This window comes from Netta rufina, assembly GCF_964035555.1.
Source record: "Netta rufina genome assembly, chromosome: 1".
In the NCBI taxonomy this organism is placed as follows: domain Eukaryota; kingdom Metazoa; phylum Chordata; class Aves; order Anseriformes; family Anatidae; genus Netta; species Netta rufina.
Window position 1 is genome coordinate 78588228 of NC_140123.1, and position 17700 is coordinate 78605927.

The following is a 17700-nucleotide window of genomic DNA, read 5'->3' on the forward strand; positions in this document are numbered from 1 at the left end:
TGTCTGATTGCATCTCCCTTGTGACCCACAGCATGTGATGGCTGTTTGAGCAAGCTGGTGTTTCAAAGGCTCTTCCCTCAAGCCTATAATCACCTATCCCTCTTGATGATGTGGGAGCCTCTTCAAACGCACTTAAACGCATTTCTGCTCTTTTAATTTTTAATTACAGTTTGCCCTGTCCTCATAACACGTTGTAAGAACACAGAAAATATCCTATCTCCAGTTTCATTAGATTGCTTTCCTGTAAGTGTGATTTAGCACCCAGAGGACTTCATTCTGAGGTGCTACAGAGCGAAGTGTCTGACTATTGTTTGCAATTAGTGCTCTTTGGGCGTTGTTCAGCTCCCTCGCTGAAACCTGTGTGGTTTTAAACACCTCGACCTGCAGAGCGAAGCTGCCTTGCCATTGCGGGTCTGCTTATACGGGACCCTTAAGCATGGAGCAGTGACGCTGCCGCTGCAATTTACAAATAACTGAGCCGCGGCTACTCAATAAAGGCGTTTGAAGGGTTAACTCAGAGCAGCTGAGGAAAACAAATCGCGGCGGGACGAGGGCTGCGCTCCCAAACCCCCTTCCCTCCCCCTGCACCCCCCCCCCGGCGGCCATTTTCCCTCCTCCCCCCCCTCCCCATCCCCTCACGGGGACCCCAGGGCTGGGGGCGGGCGCTCGGCGGGGCGGGGCGGGCCCGCGGCCGCGTCACGTGACCGCACCGCCCCCCCAGCGCCGCCATGTTGTTTCTCCCTTCAGGGCGGCGAGCGGTGGCGGCGGAGCCGGGGCTCGGAGCGGCGGCCCCCAGCCGCGGGCAGGTAGCGCCGGGACGGGCACGGGGGGCTCCCCTCGCAGGGATCTGCCCTTGGGGGGGCTCCCCTTCCCCGGGAGGAGCCCCGCGGGTGTGGGGGTGGGAGCCCCGGGGCGAGGGGATCCCCTCTGGGGGGGGGCTCCGCGCTCGCAGGCCCGGTGCGGGGGGTGCGGGGGGTGCGGGGAGCCGGCCGGCTGCTGAAACCTGCTCCAGGGGCATTTCTGCCACTGTCTTTAAAGTATTGTACAGATCTGAAGATGCTAGTGTTTTATTTTTTTGTTTGTTTTCTAGTGCATTTTTTTTTTGGGGGGGGGGGAGATGGGATGGGACTTTTATGTGTGTTTTTTTTTTTTTTTTTTTTAGCAGTTTATAAGGTGAGAAGCTATAACAGCAGACCAGGGGAAAGAGTTACTCCTCAGGCATATCCAGAGCCTTTTTCAGACACTTATGGGCTTTGGTCACAGGCTCGTATAGGGAAGAGCACGTATTCCCAATGTAAGGCTGGCCAGTATGGGTTGCTACTGCTAAGAGTCCTTGGAGGAAAAGGGAAACTAATGTAGGGAAGAAAGATGAGCGCAGGTGAGCAGAAATAGTTGCTCGGTAAATTACTGACAGAATGGAAGCAGTAATGGAACAGGGTCGCAAGGTGAATGTCAATTAACGTGATCCTGTGAATTCTCAGAGGTGTTGGGCCAAGTAGCATCCCAGGTTGTTTTGTAGTCGGCTGAAGGCACTGGATGTTTAAGCTGGGAGATGCTCTACTGTGAGCTACTGAGAAATGTCAACTCAGATTAAGTCAGAGTAAACAAGCTTGCTCGTTCTGCTTGAAAGTGGGGAATGAGATGGGAAGCGAAGGCTGGCTCTATACAAGATGAAACTCCCAGGGTTATAAATGTAGGCATTTCTCCTGACAAGTTATTCTTACTGAGTTTGTGGTTAGATCTAAGTTATAATAAATAAAGTGATTCTGGCAGTGGACACTGGGATGACTTCATGATCCAACGGTCATGCAGGCTAAAGGATTCCTGCTCTTGGCAGCTGCTGCTGCTTTCATTGTCCTGAGTCATGCCGGGCAACTGCTGGAAGTAGAGTGCTGCACAGGAGTTAGAAGTAACCTTACAAATAAACCCTAAAATGTAACTTTTTAGTCATACAAATGAATAGCAGCAGCTTAATGTCAATCCATTTTGCATTGTTTTCATACTACAAATTATCAGGGATGAACTTGAGTTTTATTCTTCTGTTAGGTAACCAGTCTGCTTACGAGTAGAGATGATATTCAGATAACTCGTCATCAAATTAATCTATCCAGCACAAAACACAAACTGCGATAATGGTGCAGTGTTGCAATCGTAGATGCAGGAAGGAAGACCTGCAAGGTGATTAGGATCTCAGTAGGTCAAGCCACGCGACTGAAAGGCTGCCAGGCTTCCCGAGAACGGGGCCACTGGTGAGTGCCCACCCGTGAAGGGCTGGTCCTGATCCAGGGCTCTTGTGTGCTCCCTCCCCAGGAGGGGAAGGTTGATTTAGAGCCTTCATGGCCGAGCCTGCGATGCATTCACAGCACAAAACTTTAAAGCAGAGTCTTTCAAGGTTGAGCAGGCTTGTGGCCTCTTACATGCTGAAAGCAGTTCTTGTGCTGCTTAACTGGCCAAAACGTAAAGCAGTACCTTTTAAATATGTGGGTGAGGATTAGATAACTGGGGGAAAATATGAGGTAAACTTGCTTCTCTCCTCTATTTTCAGCTTTGTGGTAACTTTCAGACTTACTGTAGGTGGTAAATGTAGCTACACGGCAGCAACTGAGGGCTGAGAGCTTTAAAGACTCCACAAACACTGAGCATAAGGTAGCTTTTAACACTTCGTTGTGGATTTTGCCCCTGCCCTTGCAGCTCTGCTAGTCCTTTTGATTTTTTTTTTTCCAGAGATCTTCCAGAGGAGTAATTTGTGTCATTATCTGATGAGCCACCGCAACTTAAAAAACATAGGAGACAGGGTTTTTTCTATGTTAATATGAACAATATTGTCAAATACTTAGCTATTTAAGAAAAAATAACCAAGGGAGTGAATTTACTTTGTTACCACAAGGCAAGTATTTTTGCCTGACTGGATACTCGAAATGCTGGTTTGCCATCTTAAACTAGCCATGTCTGATATCTGTGGTTTGGTCAAAGATGGCTTAGCAAGGAAAACTATGAATAGGCTTCAAAGCTGCCACGGGTATGCTGTAAATGTGTAAGTTTGAGAACTGATAGGAGATTTTGAAATGTTGGTGTTTCTCTTATGTCAGTTATGGAAGTGCTGAAGTACTGACTGTGCTTGTCAGTGCCTTTGAGATGGTGTTGGTTTTTTTTTCCTTTAGGTGTTAACCTTTAACAGAGTTAACTTTGTTAACGTTTTCCTCTCAGAAGGCTTGGCCGAAAGTGTTCTACCTAATCACACTTATTTACAGCCCAATACAAACTTGAGTCTGCCTCATGCTGTGTTTTTTTTTTCTCTCCCCAAGTCAAATGGGTACTCCTTAAGAACTTTAGTTTTAAGCAAGTATTGGAAAACTGCAGGCTTGTAGTTTAAAGAAAATTGTTTAAAGAATGACCTCAAGGACAGTGCAGCACATATCTTCAAGGAAACCTCTGGGTTCAGTTTTGATCATGTGTAGCGGATGGTTCGTGAGTGACTGCTGGCTGAAAATCATGGTTAAAATAATCAAGTCAGAGAGGAGGTGTAAGAGGAGAAAGAATAGGCTCAAAATGCAAGTGTCACTTGCATCTGGTTCTTCAAGAATGCTGGGAGAAGTCAGTGGGCCAGTTGTGATGGATCCAGTTTGTGCTGGTTTCTATTTTATCTGCACCCTCATTTTATTTTTTAACTTAACTTGCAGTGGTTTTGTTCACTTTTAATGGTGTGTTGCTGTGCATGTTCCCACCGTGGTAGAAGTGCAGTTGATGCTGTTCATTTAATATTTTAAGTGAGGTTGTAACCTGCTGGAATCAGATCCTATGCAGTTACTGTGCTGTCTATATGTCAGCACCTGTTTTCTTTTGGCCTTTGGCAGTATGTGGTATAAGCAAACCCCCCTTTATTATGAAAATAATTTAATAGATTAAAAGGCAAATTCCTAGGCTGGTTGCATGTTGCTGCTCTTTTTCTTTTCTTTTTTTTTTTTTTTTTTTTTTTTGAGTGTTGCCTCAACATCCAATTGCTGAAAGAGGTAGCTGCACTCAAAATAAAAAGGCAGTTATGAAGCCGTCATCATGGAATTAAGAAAACCAAGATAGAGAAACACCATTACCTTGTCCAATAATCTTTGAAGGGCTGGAAATCAAAGATTTTATAATGCAAACTGGTTTTATTTTTTTGAAGTTGCATGTTTTCAGTCTTGCCAGGAAATGTTTGGACTGCTAATGAAAATGTTTCAGACTTGTAATTCAGTTCACTGTTTAAAAGGAGGATTCTGGGAGGGGAATAATTAAATAACATTTTGCGTTATGGTACATGATCGTGTTAGAAATGGCATTTAGTAGAAACTCTTCCCTGCTTCTAACAGGAATACTGAAGTCAGTGATCTAAGAGCTTATGACCTTATAAGCTGGAAGAAGAAATTCAGAAGTGGTTACCAAAACACACCGCAGTGGGGCTGCTTTTTATTTATTTGTTTTGGATTTCTAGTTTGGTACTGAAAATTGGAATGAGGGAAAAATCTCTTTGCAGACTTCTCCGTGCACTAGATTGAGACTGCTTTTACATTAGATGAAGTGTGCAGCACAGCGAGAAGTAACTGGAACAAATCTGTCTGTAATTCTGCGGTGTCTTGCAGTTTTTTTGTTGGTTAAAACTATCAGATGCACATTGGAAATTAAGTTTTTTCTTTTGCTTTCAGGTGCTGAATGATGATTTAAACTGAACAATTAAGGTAATAAATCCTCAGGAATATTATATCAGATATTGACTGTTTCTTCCCCAGAAAAGATTGTGAAAAATGTATTACACAGATAAGTTTAAAATATGTAATAGGAGAAATAACATCAATTCTCTAAATTCTCTCAGCCTTTGAAAGATTCTGTGGTAGGGTTTTTTTTTTTTTCAGTGTTAAGACTTTGTTACTTGGGAAGGGGGGGTTGAACAATTCCAAAAATGAAGTTATTTTAGAAATATTAAATTGTTTTGAAAGATGTTTAAGTGGAAGAAATGCGGCAGCCTACTGTACTGGAAACTGCCATCCAGGTTCTGCAGATGCTCTGAACTGCATATTTAATCAGTTGAGCCACAGACGCGTCCCTTACAGTAAACAAAACCTGTAAATGTGTAAAGTTTTGCTGCTTCCAAACAAAAATGCTTCTTACTGCATTTAAATATATTTCTTTGGAGCCTCAAATACAGCTTGTAAGCTCATATTTAAATGACTGAAAAAATATCCATTAAATATTACTTTTCAGACTAAAAACTTGACAAAAATGTTAACTGCTGGTCTTATCAGTCCTGGTTTCTGTAGCTCTTGGTATAGAAGCACCAGGGTTTGGCTCTAGCTGAAGAGACGCTTTTATGGTTTGTGGCTGATACCAAATTGTGTGCCTGGCTGGAGTGTTTTTATGGTCAGCAGTCTCCTAGGCCTCACTGCAGTAGTTCAGATAGTTCAAGGTGTGCAAATTAACTTAACAGATCACGGATGCACAAAAGTAGCAGATACTGCGTAACAGTTTCCTTACTTTATTTTTGGTTTAAATTAAACGATTTCATGACAGTAACTGCAGTCTAACCACAGTTCTTTAAACTATAGGAGGTAAAGAAACAAGTGCTTGATACCAGTCAGAACTATGTAAGTTGGTTGGTTGTTCATGTTTTGTCTCTTATGGTATGTTTGATTTCATAGGACAGAAAAAAAAATAAAATACTGTAAGGTGTTCCCTTCAGTGAAGTGGAAAAACAGGGAAACATTCAGTACTCTGTGCTCTCATGAATGCATTATTTATTAAGAAATTGCTCCTATGTAATAGAGTAGCTCAAATAACCGGTTGGAATGGTAGGAATTAGGGAGACTAATGAAGACCTGGACCATTTTAAAAGATTTCACCATGAACCTGGAAATCACATGCTAGTAGCCCAGTGACTCCAAGAAGGCTGTTCACGTGTATTAAATGGGATGTGCCCGTATCCTGAGCCATAGCGATTACCCCATAGTTCTGTGAAAGGTAACTGCATGATCCATTTGTGGTTATTAAGCAATGTTAAAACTGTTGTGATACAAACCTGTATAAGGGATTTATAAATACTCTTTTTAACTTTGCAATATGAATTAAACTGCTTCCTCTGAACAGATTTATGAGAGCAGACATTCCTCCTTGTATTTTGAAGGTTTCTTGCATTGAGGCTTCAGCTACTCTCAAACTGTAAAGCATTTATTGTGTTTTACTGTAGATTGTGTCCAACAAGTACACATTCAAAGATGGAAAATTAGGGATGAAAAAAATTCCTGAAATTTCTAGCTTCTATTGTAGGCCTTGATTCTAAGGCAGAACACAGTCATATGACTCCTATGCCAGCTTGTATCAGGTATTAATTCCATAACCATGCTCTGCGGGTGATGTATATGCCAGCAACAGTAATTACAACTAGCAAGACCACATTCCTTCCTTCAGAGGAGGAAACAGACTGGGCTGCCTGTGACCTGTTTCCATTTTAAATAGACACTCTTTTCACAAAAGCCTGTTTTGGCTGAATTACTTTACCACTTAGATACTAAAAGAGCTTACAGGAGCAGCGGTTCTCCTTGTGTAGAAACTTATGTTTGGCTCATTAAAATGAACCTTGACCCCTTAGTGATTAAAGTACTTTTAAATAGTATTAGATGACACTAGTGCAATAAGAGCAAACCTTGGGCCAAATCACTGATGAGCAAACTGCTTCAAATAAATAAATAACACCCTTTAATGCTCAAGTCTCATTTATTATTATTAAAAAAAAAAAAAAGCTGAATTTGTACCACAAATTTGACCATCCCCATGCAGGCAGCCAGACTCTTTCCTAGCACCTTTAGGGTTTCATGTTTTACTATGGCAAGCCTACACATACCGAGTGATCTGGCATTGTAGACTTGTCCCAGGTATTTGGCATCTTGAGTACTGTTTGAAGTAGCAGCAGTGAATTTGCTTTTGTAGCAGTTGTAATATAAGTATTTGTTTCACCATAGCTGTTTTGCACGGAGTAAACTGTAAAATATTGAATGTTCGTGTACCAGTGCTGTGACAAAAGCAAGTAGTGTGACTTTTAAAATCCAATTACAGCACTCGTATTTGTTCTGTAGATTACAGTATTCCCTTCAAATTGATTTTAGTAATTCCAGTAAATAAGCAATAATTCTAATAAAAACTGGTGTCCTGTGTTAGGGATAAAGCCTCCTTTTCACTTCTGCATAATAAAGCGTAACTTTGCTAATGAACTGTGGGACTGAAGTGAGTATTAAAGGCGTGTGTGCTACAAATTTGTCTTGCTCAATTCTTTTATGGCACTTTCAATGAACATAAATGAATCCTTGCACTGATCTGCTGTAATACCCCTTCTGCGCAAATGTTGGAGGCTTTCTGGGGAGAAGTGTTTTAAGTGACAGACTGGTAAATCATGCAGTACACTGCTTACAAGTACCGTGCAGACTGTGGTCTGTGCAAGAGACAACTCTTAAACATTCTTAAGTGGATGCTCTTACTATGAGTACCTACACTTTGCTTAGCAAAGTTATCCTTTTTTTTTTTTTTTTTTTTTTCATGAAGCAGATTTTGGAGGACTTTTAACACTTTCTAGATACTTGTGTATAAAAATTTGTGCTCCCAACTTTCTTTTTTTAACCATTTTCTTGATCTTTACAGGTCTAGGAAACTAGGAGGATCTCTTCCTGTAACAATGGCAACAAAATCATCACTCCTTAAAGTAATACTGCTAGGAGATGGCGGAGTTGGGAAGAGTTCCCTTATGAACAGATACGTCACCAACAAGTTTGATGCACAGCTGTTTCATACAATAGGCGTGGAGTTCTTAAATAAGGATTTGGAAGTGGATGGACACTTTGTTACAATGCAGATATGGGACACGGCAGGGCAGGAACGTTTTAGGAGCTTGCGGACTCCTTTCTATAGAGGTTCTGACTGTTGCCTGCTTACCTTCAGTGTGGATGACTCTCAAAGCTTCCAAAACCTAAGCAACTGGAAGAAAGAATTCATTTATTATGCAGATGTCAAGGAGCCTGAAAGTTTTCCATTTGTGATACTGGGTAACAAAGTTGATATCAATGAAAGGCAAGTCTCTACCGAAGAAGCCCAAGACTGGTGCCGGAATAATGGTAATCATCCCTATTTTGAAACCAGTGCAAAAGATGCCACTAATGTTGCAGCAGCCTTTGAAGAAGCAGTTAGACGAGTCCTAGCCTCTGAAGACAGATCAGAACAATTTATTCAAACAGATACCGTAAACCTTCATCGGAAACCGAAACCCAATTCATCTTGTTGTTGACTTTTTGTTTTGGCCAAGTTACTTTTGACTAGCTGGCTCTGTAAGAGGGTGGGAAAGGTGTAGTAGATAAAGTAACACATGGGTTCCACTCTAATACTGAAGTTGTAATATTCTGCTGCTTTCTTGAGGGAGCAAAAGAAATCCCCATTCATGAGTGACCCGTTATTGAGATAGTGATACTTTCTATTTAGGAAGGTGTCAAGTACAAATGTTAATATAAGAATGTAATTTGCCAACTTTAATCAAATGATAAATACTTTGATTATAATTAAAACTTGAAGTTCTAGAAGCACTACTTTAGAGAAACTGTTCTGGAATTGACACAAAGAAACTTTTATATGTATATATATTTTTATGAAATCAGCATTCCATTTTTGTTTCACTAGAAGTCAGTTTCTTAACAATGCTAGATATTAAACATTAGTCTCACTACATTCCTTTTGATGTCAGTGGTACCTCATCTCTAATGTGTTTACTGTAAGTTAACATAAATTACCTTCAGGTCTTCTGTAATTGCCTAATGTGTCACTATAGGTCCCTAAGTAGAAGATAATTTTCTTACTTATTTCATGTCCATTTTCCTTTCACTTACAATTCTAAAGCCATACTAATTTTTCCAGCTGTTTTAATGCAAAATACTGATTTTTTTGTTTGAAGTTAATATGTCTTTGCCTTAAGTCCCATTCTGGCATGTTTTGATCAGTCAGGTGGAAAAAAAACCTGGATAACTGAAGTATAATCATTTTTAGTTATGGAAAATAAAATGTTATTCAGTCAGCTTTAATAGTACTTGAAGGGATCCATGTTAAGGCGGACTTCCAAGAAGACTTTTTGAATGCAGCCTTAAAGTTCCAAACTCCTTGTTCTGTTGACCTGAGCTATGAATGTGTTTATTTGTGATCTCTGTACTGTGAAACTATGGATTGGCAATACATAGAGAACTCAGGAAGCTCTTAACTCACAGCAGATAGTGACAGCTTTCAGCTCTAGTACAAGTAGATACCTGCAGCTAGTATTTGAGCTGAATTCAATCTGTATTTAATTTGCCATTGTAGGGTATATATTTAAACATTTAACAGTTTTTAATATTACTGTACTCATTAACAGACAATGAATAGAAGCCAGTTTCATATTTAATGGTTAGTTTTTCTGCAGTAATTCAGGTGTTTGAGGCTCTTTATTGTTAAATGGTAAAATACTTGTATGAGAAGTTGTTGAAAGCTGGCTCTCAGAATACTCAATATCCTTCTAACAGCAAACTGGATAGTGCGCTATTGCTTCAATGTGTAGTCTGACTGCTAACAGGCATGCTTGTTAACACATTGAATTCCTTTTGAGGTCTACAAATGCCTACGGGACAGGCCATGTTATTCATTAAAAAACACAGACTCTGCTTTCTGTACTGCAACTCTTTTGTTGTAATGGAAAAGCTTTTCTGGATAGTACAGTAATGGCAGGAGTCTTCTCTTAACCTATCTGTTCACTCTGTACCAGATGTTACTTGGAGGTAAAGCTTGCAGAATTAACTTCACGCTGCTCTTACACACTTAGAATTTGGAGTATTTTGTATTCTTGCTTGAACCTGTACAGGGCTGTTTTGCTCCATGGATGTACTGCTCCTGCTTAAAAGTGACATCTTTTTTGCTAATTGTACGTTTAACATCTACTTCATTCTTACAGTCCTGTATATACAGCAACAGAATTCGGTTAAGCTTCAGTCACTGAACTGCTTAATGTAGGTTGAGCTGCTACTTCTGTAGTGTTTAGATTTCAAGTCAGCGAATGAAAGATCTGTGAAGAAAGAATCTTAGCTAGATTCTTCCTAACCTTAAGTGGAGAGAGCAAAAAGCTTTAAAAACTAAGATTGCATGCATTAGGGGCCATTGGTGACAGGAAATTTGTTACGTACTTAAAGCTTCCTTGAACCTTCCTTTTAGTGGAGATGAGTTTGAAACAAAATAGTAGGTTGTTACCATGTGAGTACTACAGATACTTACATAAGATCCCTAAAAGGAAACAAAGGATGAGAACCATTGTAGTAGTCTTTCTGGTGCCTCATAGCCCACCTGTGTTTTCTCCTCTGTACTCTTTCCACATGACATCATGGTTACCCAGCCTCTGTCCGAGAAGCAGGTTTAATAAAGTTATATTTAACTTAATTCAATAAAAGTGCTTGTGCCATGTGATATGCTGTCCCCACAACTGTACACTCACCACAGTAGTAAAGGAGCTTTATGTGCTATAGTAAGTAACGCAGTGCAACCTATGTTGAGGTCAGGCTTTGGTGTGAGAGGGAGATGGACACACAGTTGAAAGAAATAAGTCCTGTGACAAGCAGTAGATAAGGTGCCAAAATAATACATTCGTAATACTTTGTAACAAATGCATTTCTGTACTTTGTGAAGGCTTAATGTTTATTATTCAATATGAAGGTAAGGTAGGCACTTGTGGTTTATGTTAGAATTCACTGATTCATTTCAGGTACTAATGTACCTTAAGTATTAGGGGGGGTCCTGTTAGCAGTATTTCAAGTTCTGCAAAAATAAAAATAGATATATAAAAAATCCAGGCCTCACTTCAAAGGAGGAAGAAAAAAGTTCAACCACCAGCCTTGGTAGGATATGGTCTAAAAAAAAAAAAGGGGGGGGGGGAGCCAGAGTGAGAATGCTGTTATGGCAAATGGGTGGGATTGATGTAGGCTATGTATAAGGGAACAGACAACAAACTAGGAAGAGGATGGGCACAAGGGACTGCTTCTCTGCTTAAATTGAGCAGTGTGCAATAGCAAGGACACAGAGCTCATGTTCCAGCAGAGTACATAGATGCTTAGTGCAAGACTGCTGCCAGGACCAGGCTGCTTGTGTTAGATTTTCTGTTCCTTAAACTGATTTAGCTTTACAGTGAATCTGATAACGAAGACAAGTTCCATAAACAGTAACAGAAAACTGCAGAAAGCGAAGTCTAGGAGCTCTATTTCCTGCCTAGTTTTATGGAGGGTGGTTGATGTTCTTAGCCTGTGCTAATGTTCTTATTTCCTTGTGCTTGATTTTTGGACCATGTAGGTTAGTGATGGTCCCTTTCACTTGCAGAATGTTTTTGATTCCTTTGTTGCATAATACAGGTTATTTGCTTCTTTCTCATGCTGCAACTGACTTCATGTGAAGTTGTATTCCCAAGCCTCTGAGACTGGGTTCAAACCTAACACAAAGGAGATCTCTCCTGCCCTATCCACTGATCTTCATAGTGTTGGATATAATCATTGCCTCATCCATGCTAAAACTGCATCTTTCAGACGTAGAGCAGATTTGTGACCATACTTGAACGCAAGATAACTGCTATCTGCAAGTGGCAGGTAGAAATCTCTCAGCTTATTGCAGAAGTTGCAACTCAGGGGTACTCAGTGCACAGGAAATTGCAGCTACCTAACAAAGGTTCTTTGAAATTCTGTCCAGAGACAACATTCTTCCCCACAAACCCTAAAATGATTAATGAGAAGAATTAGTTCCCTTTTCCATGGCCAATATCAGTTGTTTTCATGAAGTCCAAATGGACTGATGAGGCTGCCTTTCCCATTTATAGTTCCTGGATTCCTTTTTTTACTGTGTGCTGGCATGAGACGGTGCAATGATGAAAACCCACCCTTTTAAAAAGGAGTGGAAACTTTTAGTACTAATCCTTTGCCCTAAGTTTTCTTCTTTGTCATGTGCATGATTATTTAACACATGTATTTCCTCAGTGGACCTGAACTGCTTGTATTTTCCCCAACCATTATGCTACTGTGGAGGAGACAGGAAACAGCCTAACAGCAACCTGCTATACAGATAAAAATGCTTTATTGTAAATGTATTTCTATTTATTTCATATGCGTACCTAAAAATAATCAGTTTGATTCTCAAAATGCTGTATGATGCAGTTTTTAGAAAGCACTACAAGTATTCCCATCTTCACTGACCAACCTACCAGTAAAGGTAAGCCTTATCATGATCATCTACTTTTCTCTTAAATCAATTAAAGTACAGTCAACAGGCATCCATACTGCATTATTCCACATTTTATTTAAGGTAAATATCAGAAATTATATATAGCATAGTGTTGCTTTTCTCATGGAATATTTTACAATGAGGCTTTAGCAGTAAATGTAGATTACAAAGAAATAATGACTGAGTATACATTTAAAGCGCCTATACATGTGGTCCCCTTAATTATACAAGCTATATAAAATGTACTTTTTAGAATAGCATGCCACTTCCTTTGGAAATCCCATTTTAAACCAAAAAAAAAAATCCAATATAGTTTATATAGATTTGCTGCATAAAGAAACTATGTAAAAGATGATGAAATCAACCAAGATACTAGGTACATATATGCTAAACAACCCATTTAAAAAGTACTATTTTGTAATGGTGGCAAGTTTTGCAGATGACCACCTAACCACATTTTAGAGTGAGATGGTAGCCTGACAGGCCAAGCAATGCCTTTCTGAAACCTCATCAAATAGACTTTAGACTTTCATGGTTCAAAGATCCTAGTCTAAATGTATTTTCAAAAAGAATATTTCAGCACTTGCAAAACTAATGGAAATAATGTGGGTTTGAATGTGTAAATTTAGTTGTGTTGTTCCCCCCCATGTATGAATTAGATTTAAAGTCAGGGCAGAGAGAGGTGTTTTGATCTACTTTATTAACTTCATTGATGCAACACTGCAGCTAAACACGTATTGCATGAAACACCTGATAAGTTTGCAATTTTAAGCTTTAAAACTTGCAGGTTTTTACTTTAAAGTTGCTGAAATACTGAACACAAATCTTTGCTGATGGATCCTTTTTATTTAGCACTTCATAATAAATATATTATACATTGCAATCTTTATATAGACCTTATTCAATATCCTGAACAGTAAGGTTAGTCTGGTTAGTCTGCAGAGTGAGTTCTCTAGCAAAGAACTCTAAGTAGAAAGGTTTATAGCAAAAATCAACCACTTCAGCCAAACAATCAAAAATTCCCTTTTGCTCATATTAAATAAATGACTAGAGATATCTAGTGTTTAGATCTGATTTCCTCCCACCCTGTGTAAGAGGCTTATCTTTTGCACGTGCATTGACATCTGTGTCTCTCTTCGTACCTATTCAGCCCAGACATTTTAAAACTTAGTTTTCCTAAGACAGAACAAAAACTCCTGAAGATATGTTTTTAACCAGAGCAGCTGGCTATTTTATCTGTATCAGCAAAAAAAAAAAAAAAAAAGCTTCTTCAGCATCCAATTTGTCAGTCTTCAGAAAGGTGAGTATCAAACATGCTGGGAACTAACCAGAACTACAGCTCAAATCAGGAAAGTACGAAAAAGCACTCACTCAGGAAAGCTATTTTTTCAGCTTAGAAGGTGTTTCTTCCCAAGGAACTGCACTTTCCTTTCAAAAGCACTGGATCGAATTGGTGAATTGAGTTCATAAAATGGATTCATTGCAAACTGAGGAAAGAAGAAATAAGCACAATGTCCAGAACTGGAAAATGTTATTTGAAATGAAAACTACTAATAGCTTTCAGCTTAAGTAGTGCCATTTAAAAGCATAGATCTCCTAAGCAGTCATATGTTTTCAAGGCCCCATACTATGTGCACAGCCATCTCATAGTAAGGACTCCTAAAAAATTCATCATGATGCTGATGGAAATTTGTTTCAGAAATTGGCATCATTTGAGTAGCTGTAGGAGGCCGAGCTGCCCATTAGGGCTCGCAACTGCCCCATCTAGTGGAAACAGCGCCAGGCTGTGGCAACGGGTGACTTGTGAGGAGAGAAGCACCTTGACAAGACTTCCATGACAGCCCTTTGCTTTCATTATCCCATTAATCTAGCAATTTGGGGCAGTGTTACATCATTAAAATTAAAAAGAAATTGGAAGGCACAAAACCTATAACAATTTGGAAACGACTTTTCTGTTTAATAGAAAATGCAGCCTTCATGTCACACGTTACCAATGTGGACTGCAAGGGTGCTTCTCCCCTTACAGAGGTCCACCATAAGAAAATGTAATTATATAGGGATACCTCAGCATGAACAGCAGGATATATTTAAAAGTACTGCCACGAGATTGTAAGAAGTGGGTTCTTACCTTTATATACAGCTCATATACATCATTAAAGAAGTTCTTAATTCCATCTTCTTGTCTTACATCATGAAGCATTATAAATCTCATATGTAAAACAATTAAGGACAGTTAACTTTTACAAATAAGATACAACATTTAGCATATTCTGAAATAAGCATTTACACCTAATTCTGCATGCCTGAAATACTTAGCTGTACATGGAATCATTAAGGTTGGAAAAGACCTCCCACATCATCTAGTCCAACCATCACCCTACTACCACAGTCACCCACTAAACCATGTATTTAAGCACCAGGTCCAACCTTTCCTTAAACACCCCCAGGGATGGTGACTCCACCACGAAACAGAGGAGACTCTATAGGAGTAAGCATTTAAAGAACTAAAGGAAGCACTGAAATTTAGAAAGCAGTACATTTCCATTTATATTTTTAAATTTCCCTATTTGAAAACAGCATCGCCTTGCTATTTAAGATCATTCTTTTTAAAACTAGACAATTGTGAATATCAATGATATTCTCAGTACCTTTCCCATACATCCCTGAAATGAGTGTTACTCGCTATGTGTAACAAATGTTTCACAATACACGCTTTTAAGGACTATCTACACATACGATCAAGCCTTCACACTGTATTTTCAAGATGTGTGCAATTGACATCAAGTATGTTTATCCCTGCTTCTCCTCTTTAACACTAAGGAATGTAAGCAGAGAATCATGTATGTTTGCTCAGAACGCATCAAATTATTCCTCTCATGCCTTTCTCCTCTACTGTCTGTGAAATCCACATTTCATTAGGCTATTTCAGGTTCTCCAAAAGCAAAAAATCTGTCTTTCCAGTTAGTTCCTATCTTAAAGAACTGCTGTGCTTCCCAACTTGCTTCATCCTGAAGATGGGAACCCTAACAATAATGGTGGTGAATACTCAGAGAAATCTGCTACAATGTCATTTCAACTAATTTATCACTTTTCGGACAAGAAGCTCAATATATACAAAGAAAGAGATGAAAAAAGGATATGTCCAGCCGTGACAAAAGCAGAAACAAACCATTCATTAAATTTGTCCACAGTCTTCAGGTACATGTTGTTAGAAAGCCACATGTTCTCATCTACTAGGTCAAGAGCAGCATGGGCAATGAACTGGTTGAGATGGCGATGATCATCCTAATACATTTCCAGAAGACAGAGAATTAGTAAGTAATTCAATAAAGGGAGTTAAATACAAATAATAATTTGCTCAAGCTTGTAAACTAGTGCTCAAGTTACATAAAATTCTATATATCCTTATTTCTGTCACATATTAATTAATCCTGTGATTAAATGAAACCTGCACATATCGTCATGATACTTGGTTTCAAGAGAGAGAAAGTGCACAATACAGAGGTCATCATAGAAATAGTCTGAAGACAGAGTCTGGTGGACAGAGAGGGAAAGCAGAGGTATACAGAGGACAGATATACTAATGTTATCACTAAAGATTTTTTTTTTTTTTCCCCTCTGGGACACTTGCCTAGAAACATTGGATTTTGCTTTATTGTTTTGAGGGGGTTCTTTATCCTAAGAGCCTACTAGGGAAAAAAATCCTGCAACCGGTGTTAAATATATGCTTGCAGATATAAATTTCAACTTTTCGTATAATAAACATGAATGGCCTTCACAGAGTATCCACGGTATTTGACCCTAACACTACAAGAGCTGTGCCGGGAAAGAGTCATTTACTTTGTGTACTACCCAGAACCCTGAAGGACATCTGCTAAGAAGAAACATAGGACTAGGTAATTCTGTAAGCTCTTACATAAGTAGCCTTGCACTGTTTCTTATAATACTGGGATGCTGTTAAAATCAACCTCACACCTCTCAGTGTGCTGCTTCCCCCCAGCTAAAGTCAAGCCTGGCTCAGTGCATTAACAGCTTCACCACTTCCACACTGCGACTGAGACTAAGTAGTGAAGTTTAAGAGGCAAAAGCTTGTGCTGACTTATGTGTACATGCCCTTAATTCACCCTTAAATGGCATGTCTCAGAAATGGGAGCAATAGTTACCAAAACACATCAATGTTGCCTTATTTTTCTTCAGCGTAAACACATCATGTTTAGATTCTCTCTTAAGAGAAAGTTTAGTACTATAACCTTAGCCAGACAAGAATATTTTTTCCACTTTCTGACATCCTCGCACTTGCTAAATCTAGTCTGAATGGTCTTATTTATGATCTTTTGTGATATGCTAATACAAATTACAAATGACACCAGTGGCAGCGTATGCCTCCGTTTCTTGGTATGCATGCACAAATGCATGCACTTTCGTTCTGAAGTCTGCTTTTTTCTTTTGATATAGTATCAAAAAGAATAGGTAGGTCTTATTATTATTATTATTATTATTATTATTATTATTATTATTATTATTATTATTATTTATTTCTATTTTTTCCCCCGCTGGAAACATTATATATTGAGTAGTCTTATATTTCTCATATTCTCAAGCATATTTATCACTACAAGTTTTAAACCTTCCCCACCTAAAGCAGGCATGAGTACTGAGAGTGGTTTTAAAAATACAGATTTACTCCACAAAAAAAATAAAGAACTGATGGAGTTTTCACACTAGTTCCTTTCTTCACCTTATTATTATAAACAGATACCTTGAAACAGCGACACTAAAGAGCTGTGTATAATGACCTGGTGCTATAAAAGCAGCACACGCTACGAGCAATGACTGAAGCATGACTGGCATATATATCCCCCACAACACAGCATCAAATATTTACGGAAACAGCGTTTTACACAGAACTTATACATTCTGGCAAAGATCTTTTAGGAGATTTAAGTGCTGCGAAGTTCAGCTCCCTGTCACGACGTGCCTGGACCAGAAGCAAGCCCCGGACGCCTTCCGCAGCGGGTCGCTGAAATTATTAAAGGGAAGGAGAGAACAACGCGATGGGGGAAACACGCACCTTGGACTCTGCTTTCCCGGGGGGCAGGAACTCCATCTCGAAGACGGGGTTGTCGTGGTGGCCGACTATCACGAAGTAGAAGCTGCCGGACATTCTCCACAGCGGGGCACCTCGGCGGGGGGGGAGGCAGGGACCTGACGCGGGCCCCACAGCGGGGGCCGCGCCCAACGCCCCTGGGAGCCGCAGCCACCTCACGAAGACGACCCCAAAACCGACCCCAAAACCGGCCCCAACCCCATCCCCACCGCACCCCGACCCTCCCCGGGTCCCCTCACCTCCTTACCGGCCCTACCGGCTCCCAACAGCTCCCTATGGCCGCCCGGAAGGGCTCGGCTCGCATCCGTCGCCGC

General features: G+C 39.9%; 2 protein-coding genes across 7 annotated transcripts; one reads left to right on the forward strand and one right to left on the reverse strand.

Moving 5' to 3' along the window:
* The first annotated feature begins 701 nt into the window (after positions 1-701).
* Positions 702-8736, forward strand: RAB9A (RAB9A, member RAS oncogene family). 6 transcript variants are annotated; one of them, XM_084303803.1, is made up of 4 exons: positions 735-806; positions 4680-4712; positions 5864-5988; positions 7660-8736. In XM_084303803.1, exon 4 carries the CDS (start codon positions 7694-7696, stop codon positions 8297-8299), a length of 606 nt encoding a protein of 201 aa, XP_084159929.1. In that variant the 5' UTR covers positions 735-806; positions 4680-4712; positions 5864-5988; positions 7660-7693; the 3' UTR covers positions 8300-8736. The 6 variants fall into 6 exon arrangements, with proteins under 6 accessions (XP_084159925.1, XP_084159929.1, XP_084159927.1 ...); XM_084303801.1 differs by having other exon boundaries at positions 746-806; positions 5824-5988; XM_084303798.1 differs by lacking the exon at positions 5864-5988 and adding an exon at positions 5577-5615 and having other exon boundaries at positions 769-806.
* Positions 8737-12332: 3596 nt separating this feature from the next.
* On the reverse strand, positions 12333-17697 carry TRAPPC2 (trafficking protein particle complex subunit 2). The gene is made up of 5 exons (XM_084304503.1): positions 17634-17697; positions 17351-17460; positions 15416-15564; positions 14408-14489; positions 12333-13766 (listed from the first exon to the last, which is right to left on the reverse strand). The coding sequence occupies exons 2-5, from the start codon at positions 17441-17443 to the stop codon at positions 13668-13670; spliced, it is 423 nt and encodes a 140-aa protein (XP_084160629.1). The 5' UTR covers positions 17444-17460; positions 17634-17697; the 3' UTR covers positions 12333-13667.
* Positions 17698-17700: the final 3 nt, after the last annotated feature.